Source organism: Zalophus californianus, chromosome 2 (genome assembly GCF_009762305.2).
Source record: "Zalophus californianus isolate mZalCal1 chromosome 2, mZalCal1.pri.v2, whole genome shotgun sequence".
Lineage (NCBI taxonomy): Eukaryota > Metazoa > Chordata > Mammalia > Carnivora > Otariidae > Zalophus > Zalophus californianus.
The window spans coordinates 72,028,694-72,053,578 of NC_045596.1; the positions used below are offsets into that span (position 1 = coordinate 72,028,694).

At 39.3% G+C, this 24,885-nt stretch overlaps 1 protein-coding gene and 1 long non-coding RNA gene across 9 annotated transcripts in view; one reads left to right on the forward strand and one right to left on the reverse strand.

Annotated features, from left to right (window-relative positions):
- Positions 1 to 21,981, forward strand: part of LOC113925840 — a 35,202-nt gene extending 13,221 nt beyond the window's left edge. The window contains exons 2-3 of the long non-coding RNA XR_003521071.1: positions 9,046 to 9,148; positions 21,870 to 21,981. This is a non-coding gene — a long non-coding RNA (uncharacterized LOC113925840). The remainder of the gene's footprint in view (positions 1 to 9,045; positions 9,149 to 21,869) is intronic.
- FAM13A (family with sequence similarity 13 member A) overlaps positions 1 to 24,885 on the reverse strand; it is a 369,758-nt gene that overhangs the window by 46,123 nt on the left and 298,750 nt on the right. For all 8 annotated transcript variants that reach the window (XM_027600469.2, XM_027600471.2, XM_027600470.2 and 5 more), the window contains 2 exons: positions 21,912 to 22,091; positions 13,896 to 14,082 (listed from right to left, as the gene is read on the reverse strand). In XM_027600469.2, the coding sequence (XP_027456270.1) occupies positions 13,896 to 14,082; positions 21,912 to 22,091 (367 nt within the window). The remainder of the gene's footprint in view (positions 1 to 13,895; positions 14,083 to 21,911; positions 22,092 to 24,885) is intronic.

The following is a 24,885-nucleotide window of genomic DNA, read 5'->3' on the forward strand; positions in this document are numbered from 1 at the left end:
AACATTCATTGCTCATTTAACATATTTTCAGGATAAATTGCCAATATAATGTGGGATAACATATAGCTTGTACCCAAACTGTAAACTATCCATGAATAGAAATGGTATTAACTTAAGACCGTTTCTTTCTGTGATATTTAATATTAATCCTTATAATAGCTAAGATGGAAAAAATATAAACAGGAAACTTACTTTGAATAGCATGTATTTCAGGCTGACCAAGAGGGCTTAATACTTATCAGGAGGCATACCTGTAAGGTTTTTGTGACATGGCCAATACTTTCTGAATACAATTCAGGTGACTGAGCACATCATAAGTAAGCCATGCCCATGAAGGAAGATTACAAAAAAGCAAACAAGAGCTCATTTATATTCAGTAAACCGAAAAAAAAAAAAAAAGAACTGCCTTAGAGATCTGAACCTGAATTTCATTGAACTCAAAGATTCATTATCTGCTTTAAAAGGACATTAATAAGCACAATCCACCTATTCTAGGTCATCAGAATAACACATATTGAAGCAACATGTGTTCATCTACATATTTATAACCTCCCATTGTGAAAAACCCTTTACAAAGCAAATCTGATTAAGGTTCTCAATAATCCCATGAAATTGACATATATAAAAATCCTCACAAAATAAACACATAATTAGAGTAGAAAACTAATCTTTGGCTTGGTAGATGAATGAATTGTTTTCCATTTATGTTGGTTTGGCCAATTTATCTGGAATTCTGAAAGTTTAAAACCCCGGGCTCTATCAGACGGTAGAAACAAAGGGAGACACAGCATAACGTAATAGTTAGAATGGTGGCTCTGGAGTCAGAATGTTTGGGTTTGAATCCTAGCTCTATCATTTACCAACTGTCTGACCCTACTTGACCCTCAATGTCCACATCTGGCAAATGGAGATGGCAATATTAACAGAATTACATAGGTGGCCTTGGAGATTAAAGGAAATAATGCACATAGAGAACGTGAATAATACCTGGTACATTTAAAGGATATTAGCTATTGTTGTTGATGCTATTATTATTTCTAAAACTATGAAATCCACCTCCCAAATATTTTACTACTATTTCTCCAGTTAAGGTGATGCTCCAGATACTGGAAAGAGTGTTTGTGTCTGCCATTATTTAACATCAATTTACATGCTTAGATGATTTACACAGTTCATTTTAGAATGGATCTGAGAAATAAAAATTATGACAACATTCAATTATATTTATATTTTTATAACTCTAAAGTTTGAGTTATTAGAGGCCTTTCTAAAATGGCCTCTTATAATTGCTATTACCTGAATGTGATCTTCCTGATAAAAGGGGGTTATATCTATGACAAAGAATCTGTGTTTGTTCTCACTGGTGATCTTCAATAGATTATCAAAATCTTTAGTGTAAGATCTAGTGCAATAGCATTTTTTCTTTTTTTTTTTTTTAAAAAGATTTTATTTATTTGAGAGAGAGAGAATGAGAGATAGAGAGCACGAGAGGGAAGAGGGTCAGAGGGAGAAGCAGACTCCCCGCTGAGCAGGGAGCCCGATGTGGGACTCGATCCCGGGACTCCAGGATCATGACCTGAGCCGAAGGCAGTCGCTTAACCAACTGAGCCACCCAGGCGCCCGCATTAGGTTTTTCTAAAGCTCTGAAACCTGAATTCCTAGGGAAAGCAAAACCCTTTATCCTCAGATCATTTTAAAACAGTGTCAGTGAAATACATTTTTAATTATATGCAAATGACTACTTCAAAATAAAAAAATCTTCACATTAAGGGTAGGACATATTCAGAAAGAGGGAAGAGAAAGTAAACTGTAGTAGTATTATATAAATTTAGATATTTCAGTAAGATTTTTTTTCCCTATACAAAAAGAACCAAGATATAATTGCTTATAGGTTTTGAGAATTACAGAAAAAAGTTATGTTATACAATGGAAAACTTTGCAAAAAGCAGTTGGAAAATGTGAGAAAGTCTGGCTGATCTCCAGGGTTAAAAGTAGTAAGCAGTAACTTGGACTCCCTCCCCCACCCGCTTTTTAAAATATGTTTGATCCCTATGTTTAAGAATTCCCCAAGGATCTGTTTTTTTTTTTTTTATGGATGTAATCGACAAAGGGTGACTTTCAATCTTGTTCCATATTCCTCTTTAAGGCTTTATAATAATTCCAACTTTCATGTTCTCCACACATTGGAGACTGTTGAATATTCATGAGCTGCTTTCACGAACGCAGCAGGCAAGCACACCAGGTTCCTTCCTTCGCTAAGGAGGTTGCCCCATACCTTTTGGATACAGGAACATGTGAAGAATGTGTTACAACTGGCAACCTATCTCAGCTTTCTTCAGAATGAAACAAACAAGGGTAGTAAAGGTCTCTGAACACAGTAACAGAAGTACCTATTTCCAGGGATGCAAAACACACAATAAATTCTGATTTCCATTCTTCGCCTACGGTTAAGATAAAGAAAGAGATCAGGAATTCCCCTCACTTCAGTGAGATGGGAGAAGGGGAAAATAGAATGTACAGGTCAAAAGAACAGCTGAAATGCAGAAGGCTTCCTTCCACTGTATGGGAAGAATGTTACTGGATTTCCAAATGTTCTGCAGCTATAATAGTTCTTGCCTTAGGAGAAAATACGGATTCGATGCCTTCTGAAGGTTTTGAACTGTTTTATGTCCCAAACACTTCTCTAGGTGTGGTGAAAGAGGAGTTTATTAATGTTTGCACTTATGAAAGGTTAAAGTAATAAAACTCTTATAAAAAGGTGTTATTGCATTAATTTTTACTTTAATTGGTCTTCTAAACTTAGGATCTTTTAAATGGGTAATTTTAAGAAACAGCAAAGAACAGATTATGACTTTAAGAATAATTTAATGAAACTGCTTCTTGAATTGCATGAAAAAAAAACAGATAAAGTTTAGTTTATAATCCATAAAATTTTGCTTCAGTTAAGTCTTACCAGTGACTTTCAAAACACACAGATGTGCTGTGATAGAATTTAATTGGACAGTTTTTGGGTGTCAGAAGGAACTGAATTTTAAGAACCACCCTCCTCAATTATAAAAATAACCTCAAATCTAAAAAGAGCAAAATCCTTGAAAAAATTAGCTTTAGAATGTGGGATTTATTTTCAATTCTTCCCCTTGGTCCCCTGTCTGTTGTGGCATTGAAAGCTGGGCTCAAAACCTGTTTGACCACTGAAGCCCTTGAAAACGCTTGGAGCAAAAACAAATGTCTTCTAAAGCTGTAAAATGCTGACAAGGCCTTTATAGAGGACACTGAAAAAAAATGCTTTCCCTCCATATACAAACAGCTCAGTCTGAAGGCTGCAGAGAACACTGGGAGCAAAACAGGTTCACTATTCTAACCTTAGGCTCTAAGAGAAGGAAAATATTTGATATATTCTCATCAACAAAGGTTTAATGTGCACATGAGTTTCTTTTTGTACCCTTTAGTACATTTTATGTTTTACTGCTTAAAGCAACTGTATAACTTAGTCCATATTTAAGAAGAACTATTGATAAGATACGAGGATGCTGACAGAACTTGCTAACTATCCACCCAAATCCACTCTACCTTCCTTCCAGAAATGACATAGCCACATGCGCCCAGCAACAATGCATTCTCCAGTCTCTCTGGCAATGAGATATGGCCATGTGACCGACTCCTCTCCAACAGGATGCTCAATACAATGTGTGTGGCTTCTAGGCCTGGCCAATAAACTACCCCAGCAGGCACATTCCTCAATGCTCATGCTCTCCTTCTGTGAGCTGGAAAGGAGATGAAAACCACCATAGTTCACTGGAAGCTACCTGAAGATGACAGAGAGGAACTTGGCCTGGGTTCCTGAAAAACTGCACAGAGCAAGTCCTCTACTCTTCTCCCTGGCCCTCAACTTTTTTTTAGGTTATGGGAGAAGGAACATTTACTGTGTTCAAGACATTGTGTTTTGGGTCTTCTTGTTACGCAAGTTACCCTAAAAAATATGGCAACCATTCATGCACTTTTTTTCAACACATTTTTTTGATGAGTGCTGAACTCTGCTGGGCATTGGGGTACAAGGGTGAGAGGTGAACCAGAAAGACACTGGTCCTTGTCATCATGACTTCTGTATTTTGGTTACTCCTCCAACTGGAGCTTGCTACACTGTTAATATTATCTTTATTTCTCAGATAGGTTCTTTCTGAATGATAATTGCTAAACGTTAATTGGCAAACATAAAATTCAAAGTGGTCAGCACATTCTTTCCTTATTCAATAGTATGCAAAGGAAAGAAATTCTAGATGTGTGTATAAATGTGGTGAGCTTAAAAAGTCAGAAGAGTATTTGGGTGCCTGGGTGGCTCAGTTGGTTAAGTGACGGCCTTTGGCTCAGATCATGATCCCAGAGTCCTGGGATTGAGTCCTGCATCAGGCTCCTGGCTCAGTGGGGAGCCTGCTTCTCCCTCTGACCCTCTCCCCTCTCATGCTGTTTCTCTCTCTCTCTCTCAAATAAATAAATAAAATCTTAAAAAAAAGTTAGAAGAGTATTTTTCTTAGATGAAGGGTAGGTTGTGGTTAGAACATAGGGACAGACCTTTGGTGTAATGTGAAGGAGGTGGTGGGGCAAACTGTTCAAGTTCCTGATGAAACAGTCTTTTTTTTTTTTTCCCCCCAAAGATTTTATTTATGTATTTGACAGAGAGAGACACAGCAAGAGAGGGAACACAAGCAGGGGGAGTGGGAGAGGGAGAAGCAGGCTTCCCACAGAGCAGGGAGCCCGATGCGGGGCTCGATCCCAGGACCCTGGGACTGATGCAACAGTCTTTAGATCAAAGTAAGTTATAATCAAACCCCTCCAGCCCTCCTCTAGGCTCCATCCCTTATCAATTACTCAAGAACATTGATCCTGCAATGGATCCCCTTCTCTTGCACATCATTCCCTCCCTCTTTTGGTTTATCTTACACAAATACTCTACCATATCACTGTATTTTTTTTTTTTAAGATTTTATTTATTTGAGAGAGAGAGCACGAGTGTGGGGTGGCGGCAGAGGGAGAGGGAGAGGGAGAAGCAGACTCCTTGCTAAGCAGGGAGCCTGACATGGGGCTCGAACCCAGGACCCTGAGATCACGACCTAAGTCAAAGGCAGATGCTTAACCACTGAGCCACCCAGGCACCCCCATGTCACTGTCTTAAAACCCCTCTCTTGATCTTACATTATCTCCAGCTGCTGCTTCATTTTTCTTCACCCCCTAAAGAGCCAAACCTATTCAAAGACTTTCCATACCTGCAGTACCCAATTCATTTCCCCCGATTCTTTCTTGAACCCATCTAACTAGATGTTTTCCTCTCTCTTCCACCCAAATCTACCATCGAGGTAGATGTGGGTGAGCTATATACATGTGAAATTACTATTCACTCACTATTCCAATTTCTCTCTTCTGATTTGCTCTTAACTGACATCTAATAAGGCTCTTGCCCACATGTTTGCACTGAAAATTGCTAGTTGCTCCTTCTTCATCTTTTTTGCTTATACCTTCTCCTCTGCCTACCCACTAAATGTTGGTGTCCCAAAATGCTGTCATAGCTCAGTCCAGCCCAAGGCTTTAAGTGCCAACTGGTGCCAAAGACTTCCAAAGTTATTTCACCTCTCCCTTGAACTCCAGATTCATGTATCTAACTGCCTACTTGGTTCTTTACTAAAAAACATCGTAAGCTCAACATATCCAAATGAAACTTTGATCCCCCCCCGAATCTGCCCCTCCAATAGTTTTCTCCATCCTTCCAGCTAGCTATTCCAAAGGTCTCAGAGTCATCCTGCATCCCCCCTCTTTCTTCACACCCACACCCAATCTATTAGAAAATCCTCTTGTTTTCACCTTACAATACAACCCATAGTCTGACTTTACCACCTTCACAGCCATCATCCTGGCCTAAATTGATATCATCTCTTGATTAGATTATGTCAGTTATTTTGCTTTAGTGTTTGTTCATCCCTTACCACCTCTGAGCTATTCCCCCTCATCCTCCCGGCTATTCTTAACATAGTTGCTAGAGTGATTCTTTCAAAAAGGTACATCAGAAAATGATTTTCTTCTCTTTGATCCTCTAATGCCTCCTCATCTCACTCAAGGTAAATCCCAAAGACCTAAAAATGGCTACAAAGGCTTAAGTGATCAGTACCCTTGCTACATCTCTGACCTCATCTCTTAAAATCATCCTCCACTCTGCTCCAATCACAGCAGCCTCTTGCTTGTCCTCAGCAGGCTAAGCCTGCTGCCCCCTCTGCCGAGACAGCTTCTCCCCAAAGTTCCTGATGGCTCACTCCTTCACCTCTTTCAGGCCCCTGCACAAATCTTCTCAGGGAGACCTGACCCCAGTACCCTCTGTACAACATCAATCCTACACCTCCCACCACTTCCTGTCTTCTCTGCCCGCTTCATCTCTCTCCACAGCATGTGTCACCATCTGACTATTTATTTTCTTGTTTCTTATTTGATCCTATAAAGAATGTAAACTTCAGGATGGCTGACAGTGTGTCCATTTTGATAACCATTGTGTCGTTGGTTCCTAAAAGAGTGCTTGTCATATAGTTAGTTGTATAATTGAAAGAATGAATACTTTTAAATCAGTGGCTCACAATGTTGGGCTTTTTTACATTTTATGGATCCTACCCAGAGAGTCACTGTCAGGTAGTTTTTGACAGGAGTTCTTGCTGAGTCGTAGTGCACTGAAAACAAAGGCTGAAAATCCCTGCATTAGGCAGAGGACTGTTTTGCAGAGGTAAGGCAGCGTGGGGCTGGGAGCGGGTGCAGACGTGTCGGGTGGCTGTTTTGACGTTCCAGGGCAGTTATAACAAGGGCCTCAGCAATGTGATGGCAATACAAAGGGACAAGGGGGAACCTTCATAACATTTTTAAGGCAGAGTCAACTAAATTTGACAACTGATTGAAAAGCTGGAGGAGGGACTAGGGGCAAGTCCAAGAAATGACTCAGAAAAGGGTTGAGAATATGATGGCGTGATGAGATCAGATAGCTCTCCAGGGGAAAAACAGATCAAGGAGGGACAATGAGTTCAGTTTTAGCCTGTTGACTTACTTTCTTCCTTCTTTCTTTCTTTTTCTTTCTTTCCTTCCTGCCTTCCTTCCTTCTTTTAGAGAGGGGGAGGGGCGGGGGGGGCAGAGAGAGGAAATCTCCAGCAGACTGCACACTGAGCACAGAGTCTGACACGGGGCTCGATCTCACAACCCTGAGATCATAACCTGAGCTGAAACCAAGAGTCAGATGCTTTACCGACTGAGCCACCCAGGCGCCCCCAGCATGTTGACTTTCTAAGGTGAACTGGGGACAGCTCCAATCAAATGTTGACTTGCAAGTCATTTGTAGAGCGGTGACGTCTGACACTATGCAAGTGGAAAAGCTCTCAAGTAAAGTGCTAATGGGAAGGAGAAATGAGAAAACTTGGGGAACATCTCCATCCATGTATGTTTTGTGGAAGATGAGCCAGTGAAAGAGATGACATGGAAGAAAGTCACTGGGGAATGAGAGGGCATGGAGAAGTCAGTGTCACAGAAGCCGAGGGAGAGAGTTCTGAGAAAAAGGGACGAAGTGTCAAGCCCCATGAGGACTTGAGAAGTCAAGGACCAAGCAGACATCAGAGCACAGGTGTCTTCAAAGGCCATCTCAACCCCATGTCCAAACAGTGACATGGAGAAAGCAGTTTCCGCAGAGAAGTGGGCGTAGCATCTGGGCTCCTGGGGTTGATGAGTGAGTGCCGACTGTTAAGAATGTCTGATGGCAAGTGAAGGAAACAGCCTGGTCATTGGAACAGAGGAGCAGAAAGGGACTTATGTATGAACTTTGTTCAGTTTTCTCTATTCTTTAGCACACTGAGTTGCCTTTAAATCTCACAAAAAACCACAGTGACCTATTCATATTCCCACTTTATGGGTGAAGCAACTGAGGAGATAAAATCTGCCCACTTACCACAGATATTAAGTGATAGAGTGGAAATGGAGACTCAAGTCTGACTGCAAGAGCTATGCTCTTGCCTTGAAGCCAGCCTGTGATTTCAGGGGGTATACAAAACATTAAATAGATGTTGTTTATTTTTTGGTTATTATTTTTAAAAGATTTATTTGAGAGAGAGAGAGAGAGAGAGCATGCAGTGGGGCGGAGAGGGGCAGAGGGAAAGAATCTCAAGCAGACTCCTCACTGAGTGTGGAGTCCAACATGGGGCTTGATCCCAGGACCCTGAGATCATGACGTGAGCTGAAATCAAGAGTCGGGCACTTAACCGACTGAGCCACCCAGGTGCCCCGAAATAGATGCTGTTTATAAAGAAGAGAACTACTAGACTATGTTTTTTTTTTTTTAACATAATGAGTAATGCTTATTATAGCATTAATGTCACATGGAGAACATCTGAAGAACAGAGGATAGAGTAACAGTTGCTTCTAATACCACTATTACCACCATCATACAATCACTTTAGGCACATTTCCTTGTAGTCTTTTTTCCTGGGAATGAACATTTGTACATATAATTTATATACACACCCATATACTTATATAATATATACGCACATATATGTATACATGTATGAATGTACACACTGTGTATACTGCTTTATAATCTACTTTAATAATGAGGGAGGATGTAGGGGAACCCCACCTCCACCACTTACGTGTGACCTTGGACAAGTTGTTTACTCTCCTCTGCCTCATTCTCCTCATGTTTAGAATGAGAATTATAATAATAATAAATCCACTTTCTGGGTTATTGGGAGGATTAAAATTGATATATACAAAGCACTTAAAATATAACTTGTCAATGGTTTTTATTACAGAGTCTTCACAATCCTAATTTTATTGAATTGACATACAAATGTTGCTTATCTGATCTCGCACTTTTGAACATTTAAATTGCTTCTAATTTTCCATGATTATAGAAAGCTCTGTGGTGAGCAAATTAATACCATTTTTTTTTTTTTGCATATTTAAGTAGAGCCGAGTGGCAGAAGTGTGATTACTGGATAAAATGCATGACTGACTTATGACTTTTGATTCAAGCTGTTAAATCGTGCCCAGGAGAGAAAGCTTTTAGAGATGGAGCCTTTTTCTAGGCCAACAGAAATGAGCCAATGAAGAGGAAGCCAATGAAAAGGAAAAGTGTGTAAGTGTATGTATATGTTTGTACACGTACATGGGTGTGGGGCGGGGAGATGGATGTAGAAGGTAGAATTTACAAAGATACTTCTTGATTTTAGAGGTTAACCTTAGAAATTAGAAAAATCATGTTATCATTTGAGCAGGTGAGAAAAGAAAATGAGTAGAGTTCTAGAGACGTTTTGAAGCAGGAGTGAGGGAAGTTGCTGAAACAAGCTGCGTATCTTACTTCTTCAAAGTAAATCAGGAGACAAGGTTTTCCTCTGAGAATGACTGATGGGCACAAGCATGAGCCAAGAGTTTAAAGAGGGAAGAAAAGTTTGGGACTGTGGCAATAAGTAGGGATAAGGCAGAACACTCTAATGTCACTTCCTAACCCTAATTTTTAAACTCCGAATTATCTGTAGTTTCTTGGTCTCTGCTGGTCAGGACAGTCTCGAGAGGTGAAAGCACAAAGGGGAACATGCCCAGACAGTTCCTGCTTTAGAGATTCCAAATCTGCAAGATGCTTTTTTTGTTCTACAGCATATTCTCCTCAGTTGTATTGTGGGCTGGTGTGATCAGTATGAAATTATTAGTCACTGTGTTCAGTTACTCTCCTCTCACTTTCTCTGGAAAATGGCTTTTGTTCCCATCTCTTCACCCAAACTGCTTTACTAAGTGATAACCAGCTTGCTAATCCCAATGGTCAAACTCTCACTCTTCTGCTTAACCCATCATCTGACCTTTTCTCCTCCTTGAGACACTCTGTTCACTTGGCTGCCAAGGCACTAAACTCACTTTGTCTGTCTTCTACTTAGCTAGTCTCATTAAGTCTCCTCCCCTGGTACCTTCTCATTTCCCCATCCTCTAAATGTTGGTGGGTCTCAGGGCCCACCGTCCCTGAGGCAACTTTTCTTTCCTGACCACACTCACTCCCTTGGTCATCGCACCCAGTATACTGGCTTTAAATATCCTGTCTGCTGATGACTCCCACACTGTACCTGCAGCCTGGATTTCCTCCCTAAACTCTTGGCCCCGAAATCCACTTGCTTCCTTGATATGCCCTCTAAGATATCTAATGGGCAGCTTAATCTTATGTCCAAAACTGAACCCAAACTTCTGTCTGTCTTCTCTATCTCAGCTAAACTGGCAACACAAATCTAGTTGCTCAGGCCAAAAACCTTGGAGTCATCTTTGACTCCTTGATTACTTTCACACCACACAGGTAATGTCAGGAAATCCTGTCAATTCTACTTTCAAAACACATGCAGAATCTGCTCACTGTGTCATGACTACTGCAAGGTACCACTCCGGAAGGAGTTTAGTCATGTGAACAGTGCCCCCTAGAGTAGTGCATTGTACAGCCTGCAAGGAAATATATGCTGGCTCTGGTATGACCTTAGTTCAAACCATCATCATCTCAAATCTAGATTATTGCAATAGCTTCTCAACTGGGTTCCCTGTTTCTGCCCCTGCCTGCTTGCTGTCTATTCTCAACATAGTAGCTGAACAAATTTCAGTAAGCCAGATCACTGTTCTACCTAGAACCCTCAAATGGATTCTCATCTCACCCAGAATGAAGGCAGAGTCCTCACAATGATCTATGAGGTCGTACTTCATCTGCCCACCCTCTCCCATTGCCTCTTTAATTTTGCTCACTCTCTTCCAATCACAATGTGGTCTTTGTGGTTTCTTGAATCTTCTAGATAAATGACTGTCTCAGGGCCTTTGCACCTACTATAATAGTATAGTCTGCTTCCTTACTTTCTCTAAATCTTTACACTCAAAGGTCAAATTCTTGGAAGGTCTTCCCAGACCACTCTATTTAAAATTGCATCACCTGCCCCCTCACAATTCCTATTTCCTGCTTTATGTTTCTTCCTAGTAGTTATCACTATCCAATATATTTTGTGTTTTACTTATCTTGATTATTGTCTGTTTCCCCTACTAGGATGTAGGCTCCAGGAGGACAGCTACCTTTGCCTGTTTTTCTCACTGCTTTATCTCAGGATCTGAAATATTTCCTGGCACATAAAGGCATATAATTACATATAATTCCCCCTCCTCCCTTGCTGACCCAGCTATAGAAATAAATGTTTAGTCAGGGCGTAAAGAACTTGAAATGGAGTAGGAAAAGGTGTTGGGGGAAGAGTTGGGAAAAGTAAAATTAGGAGGTTAAACACAAGGGACAAGTTAAGATACACAACTTAGATGTAGTCTAAATACTTGCTATGTTCCCTGGCTCTTTGCTCTGTGGTTACCTGTGAAGATTAGATTTAAAAATTTATAGAATATGACAGTTAGAAAAGCTCTTAGAGAACACCCTCACGTTAGATGAGGAAGTTTTTCTTCTGAGTTGTGCTGGCAGGTTTTTTAAATTATTCACTGCAACAAAGACATGGTCCACTTGGCTCACTTATGTTAATAGGTGACATTCACAATCCTGGAATGAGGAACCTGACAACTAAGGTGGGGGCAAATCCTTTCACATAAAAAAGACCGGATAGCATTATGCTCTCCCATCCAAACATTTTTAAACAAAGACTATGTCTATAGTTTTATCAGTCAAACACATATTCTAAGGAATAAATGTACTTTTTCACTTTTATTAGCTATTACCACCTAGCTAATTTAAGACACCATTCCTGGTGGGAAAAAAAAAATTAATGGGTTAAATTCATATAAAAAGGGACTGAGATAGAGAAGCACATCTTTCCAAAGAAGTCAACTGTTGGAATTTTAGTCACTGTAAATCTCTTCGGCAGATAAGCAAATTGTGAGCCAAATAAAGGGCTAATGAAATTAGCACCATTTATTTTTTTTTTTTAATTTTATGTTATGTTAGTCACCATACATCATTAGTTTTTGATGTGGTGATCCACGATCCCTTGTTTTCATATAACACCCAGGGCTCCATGCAGTATGTGCCCTCCTTAATACCCATCACCGGGCTAACCCATCCCCCCACCCCCCTCCCCTCTAGAACCCTATTTGTTTCTCAGAGTCCACAGTCTCTCATGGTTCATCTCTCCTTCCAATTCCGCTCCCCTCATTTTTCCCTTCCTTCTCCTAATGTCCTCCACGCTATTCCTCATGTTCCACAAATAAGTGAAACCATATGATAATTGACTTTCTCTGCTCAACTCATTTCACTTAGCATAATCTCCTCCAGTCCCATCCATGTTGATGTAAAAGTTGGGTATTCATCCTTCCTGATGGCTGAGTAATATTCCATTGTATATATGGACCACATCTTCTTTATCCGTTCGTCTGTTGAAGGGCATCTCGGCTCTTTCCACAGTTTGGCTATTGCGGACATTGCTGCTATGAACAGTGGGGTAGCACCATTTATTTTATTTAAAAATTTACTTTCCTCCAAATAAGAATTAAGTTAATGTTAAAAACATTTAATGTGTGCAATGGTTCGAAAGCTTACATTCTTTATTTGGAGTGTATAAGACATGGGCCTGTGGTGGGTGATTGCTTCTGTCCCTTTTAGCTGGTTACTTTACTTCTAGAAACAGATTATCAAGACATTTGGAGGGAAAGGGGCATCTGGGTGGCTCAGTTGGTTAAACGTCTGCCTTCGGCTCAGGTCATGATCTCAGGGTTGTGGGATTGAGCACTGCGATGGGCTCCCTGCTCAGCAGGGAGTCTGCTTCTCCCTCTCCCTCTGCCTGCCGCTCCCCTCTCTTAAATAAATAAATAAATAAATCTTAAAAAAAAAAAAAAGACATTTGGAGGGAAAAAAAGAAATTAACATGTTTCCCTGGATTTGCATTTACATATTTATTAATGGCCAGGCCAAACTGGGAATCTTCTCTGAGCACATGCCAAAATTGACCATGGAAAACAGATGGCCTGTAAGTTTACTAAATGTAGAGGAAACCCAACATGGAGCTAAAAGCTTGTCAGAGATCGAAGAGATCGGAGCATTTACACATTGAACAGTAAGAATGGGCATTACATTTTTTCATTATGGGGACTCCAGCTCACGTTATATATTTTATCTTTGGTTTTCGTTGTTGTTAAATTTTTTAAAACTAAAGGGACTAAGCAGACAGGCTTTGGTTCTCACTTCTAAGAGAAAGTGAAGCATACACAGAAGAGGAGGATGTATACTAATAGTTAAACTGAATAAATATTTAGTTATTGACAGAAACCACTTGTAATAATTTGTATATCAAATCAATGATCCAGGGTTCAGGTCTGAGGTAACTCTGTTAAGAGGCTGATCTTTTTCGTTTTTATTTCTGATTAATTTGGAAGAAAATACTTTATAGAGTATAGATTTGAACTAAATTTCTGAACACAGAGATTTCTGTACACAAAGATAGTTGATCCTCTTTCCCTATGTAGTTTTCTTTCACCTGGCTTTAAGTTCATTAATTTTTTTTTTTTACATCATATATATGAGAATGAACAGAATGGGGGGAAATAAAAAATGCTTTAATGACGATATTCCAAAAATACAATTTAAAAATACTCAAAAGAATGAGATAAAAATCATTTGAATAACATGGAAATCAAAGCGTGCTGTCTCTGTTTCTTTTGGCAGAATATAATCTTTCTCAGCTTTGATTTTTATATTTATTGAAAAGAAATACAAGTGTGTACACTTGGTAGCTCTGAGGCCTTCAGAACTCATATCCTATAGTCCTATGAAGCTCATGATTGAAATTTTTTTTTTTTTTTTTTTTACAAAGCAAGGAAAAGAGATGTAATATTTCCTAATTGGTTACAAGTAAAAGTTTTATAGAATTTTCACTTACCACAAGACCATCTTGATTTTCATTGAGTTCAGAAAGTTTGGAATTGGATTTCTGACGTTTAGGTTTGCCCCTTTCTCCAATATAACCAGAAGTATTTTCATACAATTTTTCCACTTCCTGAGCATTCAAAATACAATCTTCAAGGTTGTTGAACCCAGAAGGAATATTTTCTTTGTTGATAAGTCCCCTTGAATTAAAAAAAAAAAAAGCTTAATTTTAAAAGGTAAAAGGGATATTTTAATGACACTGTCACTGCATCACATGGGAAATCAGAAGAGTGCCCAGAAATTCCAGTTTGCCTTTTTGATCAAAGTCTGAGCACAGTGCTACTCCTGAGACCACTTGGTGCCAAATAAATCACATTACAAGAGAAATTATTCCTAGAGGCAAACTGACAAGAACTGTTTTTCTACCAATGAACAACTTTTAAGGTTGTACCAAAAGTAATTTGTATTCAAACAGGGAAAACAGTGCAATCTTACAAAAAAATTTCCCATTATTAACAGATTACACACACACACACACACATTTTATTTTAAAGATTTATTTCTTTTAGAGAGAGAGAGGGAGAGAGAATGCGTGTGTGCACGGGGGCAGGGGGCAGAGGGAGAGAGAATCTTAAGCAGACTCCCTGCTGAGTGCAGAGCCTGATGCGGGGCTTGATTTCATGACCCTGAGATCATGACCTGAGCTGAAATCAAGAGTTGGACGCTTAACTGAATGAGCCACCCAGGCGCCCCTGCTATACACACATTTTATAATACAATGTGTGGACAAAAATCTGAAAAGGAAATATTATGTCTTTTTCTCTTGAATGGGACAAACTGATTTTCCCAAATGATAAAGACATTTTAGCATAGTAGAGAAGCATTAATAACAAACTCTGACTGCATGTGATAATCTTGGTAGAAATAGTATAAGTTAATAAAAACTGTGGAATACAAAGCATTTTAACTAAAGTATGGATTTGTTACCTCCCAGTACAAGGAGTTGCAGGATGTAAACTTCTAACTGGATGTCCTTCATGACTTAGTTTATTTTTCTTTTAAGATTTTATCTATTTATTTCTCAGCAAGGGAGCACAAGCAGCCGGAGTGAGAGAGGGAGAAGCAGGCTCCCTGCTGAGCAGACAGCCTGATGCGGGGCTCAATCCCAGGACCCTGGGATCACGACCCGAGCTGAAGGCAGATGCTTAACCAACTGGGCCACCCAGGTGCCCTGTTCTGACTTAGTTTTAGAAGCAGATATGAATGTCATAACTACAGAATTTAATTCACTTAATATTCTTGAAATTGTTCTGAGTATTTTAAACATTCCCTTAAGGAGTTTTCATAAAATTAAATTATTTAGCAAACTATTTGTTTTTTTACTACATCACAGGACAACTTAAGCCATCAGGGTAGCACCATGGTGTGCCAAGGTACAAATGAATGAGATCTCTCCCTTATGGTATGACTGAGTTAAGGTAACTCCCTAAACACTTACAGTTATATTTTGAAATAAATGAGCTCTAAAGAGCAAAACAGATGACTATATTTTATCGTCAGTTCAACCACATACAAAAATGAAAGATAATGTTAAATATTTATTCTGCCATCTAAATTCACATCTTATCTTAGATGGGCTTATCATGGAGGCAAAATTATGAATTAAATATTATCCTAATATTTTCAAAGTTTACACTATCTTTGGTGATTTTTAGCACTCCATATTTAACTTAGTCTTATTTTATATAACCTTTTTTTTTTTTTTAGATTTTATTCATCTGACAGAGAGAGACACAGCAAGAGAGGGAACACAAGCAGGGGGAGTGGGAGAGGGAGAAGCAGGCTTCCCGCCGAGCAGGGAGCCCGATACGGGGCTCGATCCCAGGACACTGGGATCACGACCTGAGCCGGAGGCAGACGCCTAATGTCTGAGCCACCCAGGTGCCCCTTTATATAACTTTTGATGTAAAAATATACACTTAGTAAAATTATAGAAAAGATTTATGCAACAAATATTAGGAATACCCTCAGTATAAAATCATAGAAGGCAGAGGAAGAGTGGACAGGGACTAACATGCTGGCACATGTAATTATGCAGACACTCTTCAATCTCCCCTCCACGCACTGAGAGTGTTGCCTTCCACGGACGGCTGGATGAGTTTGGTCTCAACTTCAAAATTAATTATTTTACTATATAAATTCTGTCTATCACTCTTTATACTTCTCCTAACTCCTGGGGTATACATCCTATTATAATTTTTTATTGGGGGTTTTTTTATGTTTGAAAGCTGTTATGACAGAATTGTGTTTCCCCCCAAATTCCTCTGCTGAAGCCCTCACCATCTGTTAATATGACTGTTTCTGGAGACAGGGCCTTTTCAGAGGTAATTAAGGCTCAATGAGGCCATAAGGGTGGGTGCTGTAATCCAACAGAACTGGTGTTCTAATAAGAGGAGGAGGGATGCCTTGGTAGCTCAGTTGGTTGGCTGCCTTCAGCTCAGGTCATGATCCCAGGGTCCCGGGATCGAGTCCCACATCGGGCTCCCTGTTCAGCAGGGAGCCTGCTTCTCCTTCTCCCACTCCCTCCTGCTTGTGTTCGCTCGCTGAGAAATAGATAAAATCTTAAAAGAAAAAAAGAAAAGAAAAGGAGGAGACACCAGGAGAGCACACACACGGAGGAAAGGCCATGGGAGGACACGGTGAGAAGAACCCATCTGCAAGTGCAAGAGAGAGGTCTCATCAGAAGCCAACCCTGTCTGTACCTTGATCTTGGACTTCCAGCCTCCAGAACTATGAGGAAATAAATCCCTGTTGTTTAAGCCACCCAGACTGTAGTATTTTGTTATGGCAGCCCTAGTAGACTAATACAAAAGCTAAAAACCAGTTTTAGAAATTAAAACACAAAGTTTATTTTATAATCTTTTTGAATAGTGAATGAATGACTGGAATAAAAGCTGTCAAAACAAATACATGGAAATCTGTTCAGCATGCTCATGTGGAAATCCTGTTCTCTTACATAAAAGAAAAAGTCTCTGCTTTTGTGCGAGTCAACACCTTTCAGCCATGGTACATATGTGACTGTGAGGAGCGCTGGTATATAATTCCTGCCTGCAACATTGTGACAGGTTTCAATCATATTTGACATCACTGAAATCTGACATGAATTCAGATTTCTGGGGCCTCTCACTTTATCTGAAGTTTCTTCCTCACCACCCCTACAGACAGACTTAATGTTCTGGCAATACTCAACTATTTATCATTCCCCTAGTACAGCACTGGGTTTTTTTTGTTCATCTTTGCTTTTTTTTTCTTACTTTGCAGTAGGAATTTAATATAGTATTTCTATAATAAATATGTACAAATTCCAGTTTACTGTGTTTTGGACAGCTGAAACCACTTTCACCTAAATTACCCTTTGCTTTTAAGAAAACATTTATTATCAAATTTTCACACATACAGAGGAGACACTATCACAACAAATTTCCATATACCCATCACCAAGGGTCCTCATTTCCATGCACCTGGCAGATGGCAAGTTTTTTAAATAAATGAATTAGACTGAACCCCTTCACATATTGAATGTATTGCTTAAACTTTGATATTTTTATAGTAGCAATAATAATATAAGCCTGATAATGTTTCCTTATAAATTTAGACAAAATAAGAAATCATTTGCACTAAAATGAAATATTTGTAAGTCTTAGTTATCTTCTGTATTTATTTCAAAAAATCTGCCATGATGACTTTAGTACAGACTTAATGACTCTAATCTCATCCTGAAGTATGGTTATCATTGGCTTCAAGGATATGTTTTTTCACTTGGTTGCAGCTTTAAGTTGTTAGGAGGCAAAATAATAGACAAAAATACAATGAATTTCTAATTTTTAAAAACTCTTTTAAACCATTCCATAAGGTTAATAGTTTTGAATAGAATAAAATCTAGCTTAATCTTTATTTTTTAAGCAAAGTCTGATGAAAATCTTTGATAAATGAATCAATTATGCGTAAGTATATACTAAGAAAAACATACTTACTATAGGCTATGGTAATGATTCTCAACCTTTGCCCAATCAGTGATACGTTGGTATATCTCCTGGGGACATACTGGAGAGGACCTTCATGGGGACAAAAGTAGGAGGTCTGGGACCCTGAGAGATAAGGGCCTTGCTCCTCCCCAGACCTGGCGAGCTCCGAGAGGCAGTGCGGTGTGGACTGGGAGTTGAAGAGAAAGGACTATCAAGACAGCGTGTCAGGTTAGGAAGACGCCAGAGGCTAGGAGGCTGAGGCCAACAGGGAGCATAGGAAGGGGACTTCTGTGTGCCCAGACCACGCAGCAAGGAAAAAGAGTAACATGAGACTAGAAGTTACCGTGGACACACACAGTTTTCAGCCCGAGATTTACTCGCTCAGTGTCCAACTCTAGTCTGACCACAATGAGTAACCAGCATGAGCAGTGAAGGAAATACCAGAGAAGAAAAAATAAGGGGAAGGCTAGGGTTTCACAGGTTGTTAGATTAGTCGGTTTCTACCATTCTTCATCTCCTTTTGTTCTCCTGATGTTGACAGTAAAATATGATCAAGAGAACTTAGAAACACGCCTGGATGTGGGAAACTCTAAATTCTGCAGGAAAGTTTACTCTATGTTTCATATTTTTCTACCGCCTGTTCATTTGGACCTTACCCCACTGTGCGGTCCCCTGCCCTGCCGCCACGCATCCACCATCAACACTACCACCGTCTGCTCTGTTCTCTCCCTTGTGCTTACTACCACTTCCAACCTCTGCTTGCTATCCCTCTGTCCAAACAAAGAGGGTGGAAAGCATGATGTCGTGACACACTAAGGATATTTTAAAAATGCAATGTGTTGCTACATACTATTTGGCAAAAAATGAGACGGGGGATAAGAACACTATTAAATAATTTGTACTTGCTGTGTAACACAATATAGGCAGCACACAAGCTAATTTTACTCCTCAACGTTTTCTACAAAGCTTAGTCAGTAGATAATTTTAAATGTAAATACCTCCTGTATTATAATTCTTCTATTTTGTAAAGGTAATAATATAGCACTCCCTCCTACCCACCAGCCACAAGATGAATTTTTTTTTTAAAGTGCTCCCATAAAAGGACCACTTTAAAAAGTCAGTGGTCTATACCACTGATACTGTTTATTTCTAAAATTACATTTGCTAGCATGGCCCTTAAACATCTTCATGATAATGCAGCATGATATTTATTTATACCACTTATCTTTTGTGTCTTTCTTTAAGCAAAAAGAAGTTTCCTCCCCCCCCCCCCCCCCCGCCAAGGTTTTGATGTGCATTATGAATCCAGGTGAAAAGGAATGAGGGGAACTAGGGTCTAATTTAGTCTTTGACATTTAATAAGGAGTTCAAAACAATAACTTTATAGAGACTAAATGCTATAGTAGATACAAATAAACTTAAAACTTTCAGGAAAAATATATGAATATAACTTTATTTTCCTTGGCATTTAAATGATGATTATTGAAAAATATAGATGATAATTGTTTATTTGTATTTTATCAAGTCCTCTAACGAAGAATAAAGTTTCTTATGGTACTATTCTTGAAATTCATGCTGTGGGAAAGCCTAAAACTAGTCATTATAATAAAGAACTTAAGCATTTCCTCTTCGATTAGACTTAAGCTCCTTTCTTTTTTTTAATTCTTTTTTATTTTTTAATTGTTCTGTTAATCACCATACATTAAATCATTAGTTTTTGATGTAGTGTTCCATGATTCATTGTTTGTGCATAACACCCAGTGCTCCACGCAGAACGTGCCCTCTTTAATACCCATCACCAGATTAACCCCCCCGCCAGGACCCTCAGTTTGTTTTTCAGAGTCCACCGTCTCTCATGGTTCATCTCCCCCTCCGATTTACTCCCCTTCATTCTTCCCCTCCTGCTATCTTTTTCTTTTTTTTTTCTTAACAAATACTGCATTATTTGTTTCAGAGGTACAGATCTGTGATTCAACAGTCTTGCACAATTCACAGTGCTCACCATAGCACATACCCTCCCCAATGTCTATCATCCAGCCACCCCATCCCTCCCACCCCCCACCACTCCAGCAACCCTCAGTTTGTTTCCTGAGATTAAGAATTCCTCATATAAGTGAGGTCATATGATACATGTCTTTCTCTGATTGACTTATTTCATGCAGCATAACACCCTCCAGTTCCAACCACGTTGCTGCAAATGGCAAGATCTCATTCCTTTTGATGACTGCATAATATTCCATTGTGTATATATACCACATCTTCTTTATCCATTCATCTGTCGATGGACATCTTGGCTCTTTCCACAGTTTGGCTATTGTGGACATTGCTGCTATAAACATTGGGGTGCATGTACCCCTTCGGATCCCTACATTTGTATCTTTGGGGTAAATACCCAGTAGTACAATTGCTGGATTGTATGGTAGCTCTATTTTCAACTGTTTGAGGAACCTCCATACTGTTTTCCAGAGTGGCTGCACCAGCTTGCATTCCCACCAACGGTGTAGGAGGGTTCCCCTTACTCCACATCCTCGCCAACATCTGTCATTTCCTGACTTGTTAATTTTAGCCATTCTGACGGGTGTGAGGTGGTATCTCATTGAGGTTTTGATTTGGATTTCCCTGATGCCGAGTGATGTTGAGCACTTTTTCATGTGTCTGTTGGCCATTTGGATGTCTTCTTTGGAAAAATGTCTGTTCATGTCTTCTGCCCATTTCTTGATCGGATCATTTGTTCTTTGGGTGTTGAGTTTGATAAGTTCTTTATAGATTTATAGTTCTTTATAGATTTATATTTTCTTTATAGATTTTGGATACCAGCCCTTTATCTGATATGTCATTTGCAAATATTTTCTCCCATTCTGTCGGTTGTCTTTTGGTTTTGTGGACTGTTTCTTTTGCTGTGCAAAAGCTTTTTATCTTGATGAAATCCCAATAGTTCATTTTTGCTCTGGCTTCCCTTGCCTTTGGCGATGTTTCTAGGAAGACGTTGCTGCAGCTGAGGTCGAAGAGGTTGCTGCCTGTGTTCTCCTTTAGGATTTTGATGGACTCCTGTTTCACGTTTAGGTCTTTCAACCATTTGGAGTCTATTTTTGTGTGTGGTGTAAGGAAATGGTCCAGTTTCATTCTTCTGCATGTGGCTGTCCAATTTTCCCAACACCATTTGTTGAAGAGACTGTCTTTTTTCCATTGGACATTCTTTCCTGCTTTGTCGAAGATTAGTTGACCATAGAGTTGAGGGTCCATTTCTGGGCTCTCGATTCTGTTCCATTGATCTATGTGTCTGTTTTTGTGCCAGTACCATACTGTCTTGATGACGACTAAGCTCAACCATTCTGATACTAAAATGTAGTCAACTGTTAAAGTATTACGGTGATATTCTAGTATTGCATCAGGCCAATACAGTAGGGAAATCTGTTGATTTTATAAGTTAGTCTAACAACCAAATGAATGTTGTCTAATAAGAAAAAAACCACCCCTGCGGTGCCTGGGTGGTACAGCCGGTTGGGCGCCTGACTCTTGGTTTCCGCTTAGGTCAGGATCTCTGCTCAGCATGGAGTCTGCTTGGGATTCTACTTCTCTCTACTCCCCACCCCCACCCCCACCCGCAAAACACACATGCACACACTCTCCCTCTCTCAAATAAATAAATAAATCTTTAAAAAAAACAAACCCACCTCTGGACAGGCATATGGCAATTTTCTCCTCCAGTGGTCTAGCATCCCTCTAAAGAAGATATTCATGAGGAAGCCCTAAAGTGTATTAAATCAGAGGTGGCTTCCTACAAACATACATCTAGACAACACAAAACATCCAGACAAAACTGAAATGTTCATTTAGTCACCTACAAATTTCCAAATGTTAAGTTTAGAATAGTCAAAAAAGAATTTTTGAAGTTTTAACCTGAATACTGAAATGGGAATGGTTATAACATAGTGACTAATTCAGGTGTATATTTTTAAAAGGAGAGGAGAAAATGCAAATAAGACGCTCTAATGCCAACTCACACATCTCTGCCATGTCGAACTTCATCCTGCTCTTTGGACTGACGGCGGCGCTGTCTGGCAGACGTGGCCGAAGATGCTGATGATGTTCCGGATTCCGAGTCCTCTGAACTTTGGCCTCCAGAGCCATTTACATCAAAAAGGTGCTGTTCTACTGCCGACCGGATGGTTCTTTCTAAGAGTCTAATAAAAGCAGAACACAGAGTCCATCAGGCTATCAAATTTATCAGTGATTGCCTTTAAAAATTTATATCCATAATTTGGGAAATATCAGCATTTGTTCAATGGTAGATCTACCACAGCTTCATGAGCAAAGACCGCATATGAGACATCTCAAAATATCTGCATTGTGTGTTAAAAATAAAACCAAACCTGACAAATGCTACCACTTTGATCACTGGGTTTTTCATCTTTGTAGGTCCAGGATGACTGAAATGCTCACAGCAAGCCTGGCAACAATTATCAGAGGCATTCAGGAAATAAGGGTCATTTAATATAAAGCAGAATGAGGAAATATTTTTTCCTCATAGAATAATAATAGACCTATTCTTACAAAGGTGAGTTCCTTCGGATTTCATACCAGCTCTGCAGAGGCAGACAGTATGGTTTACAAAGCAAATGGGCACAAATGATTTTATGATACCTATTATCTATGTAGAATCTCTTTAAGATAAAATTATACAGGGAATAATGCTATTAAAAAGGAACACCTCACCAGAACAATCACTATTTAGAACAGCAAAATCTTTCTGAACCTCTATGCAATTAAATTGTGATGTATATAATTGAAGCTGTTATCATGCAAACATCCCAATATGTGTTACTGAAGATGGCAGGATAGATTTACTTCATTTAACATGAGGAAATACTAGAAGCATAGGGGCTGAAGAGTGCATGGTGAGATAGAGAAGGTATCCTTATTAAAGCTATATAATCTTTTAATGTGTCTAAGCCTTCTTTTATCACCACATTATTTAATTCTGAATAAGCTGGCATGGAAAATTCTAAACATATACTCCTCAAACCATGTTTTCCTGCACTTGAAAAAGGAATCACATCCAAACTCATCAAACTGTAGACATTAAGTATGTGTAGTTCTTTGTATATTAATTATATTTCAATAAAGCTATTAAAAATTTAAAAAGAACCACATATTTATTTTTAAAATGTTCAGATTAAGAAATACATTCACTTAAATAAGATGGGTTTTGAAAAATTTAAGAAGTTTGATTTTCCAAATGTCGTTTTATAATAGACACATGGTAATCTCATTAAAACTATTTGAAGACAATGAACAAGTGTAGTCTAACTTGGGATTAGAACTTCTATGTTTAGGGGTACCTGGGTGGTACGATTGGTTGAGTGTCCAACTCTTGGTTTTGGCTCACTTTGTGATCTCAGGGTCGTGAGATCGAGCCCCGAGTTGGGCTCTGTGCTCAGCTCAGGGTCTGCTTAAGACTTTCTCTCCCTCTCCCCCTCTCACCCCAACAAATAAATGAATGCATGCATGAATGAATAAATGAATCTTTAAAACAAAGAGTTTTTATATTTAGAACTCCACATCCCAATGATTCAAGATTACCTAACTGTGGTCTCTAGGAATGTGAGTGAATTAACGTATACATACAAACTAACTCCATACCTTTTCCAAACTATACAAGACCTATAAGAAGTAAAGGTTATCAGAAATACACAAAAAAGAACATATCAGTCTTGGTACAATTCTGGAATCTCTTTAAAATTCACAAAGCTAAGAGAGGTCAGTCCTGCCCTCTCATTGCTTCCACACCTAACAAAGAAGGAAAAAAAATCCCAATTCATCCTAGTGGATCCAAATTCATCCTACTCAGTGCTTCTTTAAATTATTCTCTCTTCCTCCTTATCACATCTTTCCTCCTCTTCCTCCTGATCCCTGTTGATGGAAGATGCGCTAAAAAGGCCCATTTACACCTTAGCAAGGAAGGAAGAGAGGTGTGTGTGAAGGAAAGTCTTTAAGCAAGAAACTATTCACAAATATTTATTTAGTGCCTAATATACACAAGGCACTTTTCTAGGTGTCACATGAATATGACAAACAAGGTCCCCATGTTTATGGAACTTACATTCCTATGAGGCAAGAGAGCTAATAAACAAATCCTGAAATTTCAGAAAGTGATAAATTCTCTCCAAAATGCTGTACAGGATAGGAGAAGGATTGCAGAGAGTCGGGGATGGCTTCTCAGAGGAAGAGGACATGTTGAATAAAAAAGTGAATGATAAGAAAATGAATGGCCAGGCTGAAAAACAGCCAGTGTAAGGGCTCTGGGGCAAATATAAGCTTGGCCTATTCCAGAAACAGAATGTCACGTGCTTGAAGCGTGATGATCAATGTGGTCAGAGAGGGAGGCCAGGGTAGGTAACTGGAGCTTGGATTTTAGTCCAGTTGGTAGCCTTAGGAGGAAAGAGATACATGATGGGCATCATCAGTAGAGCACTGTCCTGCCCTGTGGATAGAGGACTTGTTGCCATCACTAATTTGCTTTTGATTCTGTGTCCCTCTTAGACTGTAAAGTCCCTGAAGGCAGAGCCCGAGGCTTAGTTGACATTACACACCTAACACTATGCTTGGCATATCGCAGGTACTCAATACATGTAGGCTGATTAAAAATAAGGAAGGAAGAAGTAAAGACACTGTCACTACTTTAACCTTTAATAGCGTCTTCCACTCTAAGGTACCTCCTCAAACACGTATTTTGCAAACACTAATAGACTCTGACATTATTTTGACTGAAACAAAAATCTCGCATGTTCAAATGGTTGAGCTGTCTCTAGTCACACGCCCACACAGAAGCTCAAACAGGAACACTTCTTATTTAGTCCTCTTCCCTCAGTGGTTTTAAAAATCATCATAAGTTGCTTACTGTATTAATCTTCCAATACTACACACCATTAGAGTAGCTTTTTTTCTGTTCGATAAATGGGAAACGGAACCCAAATA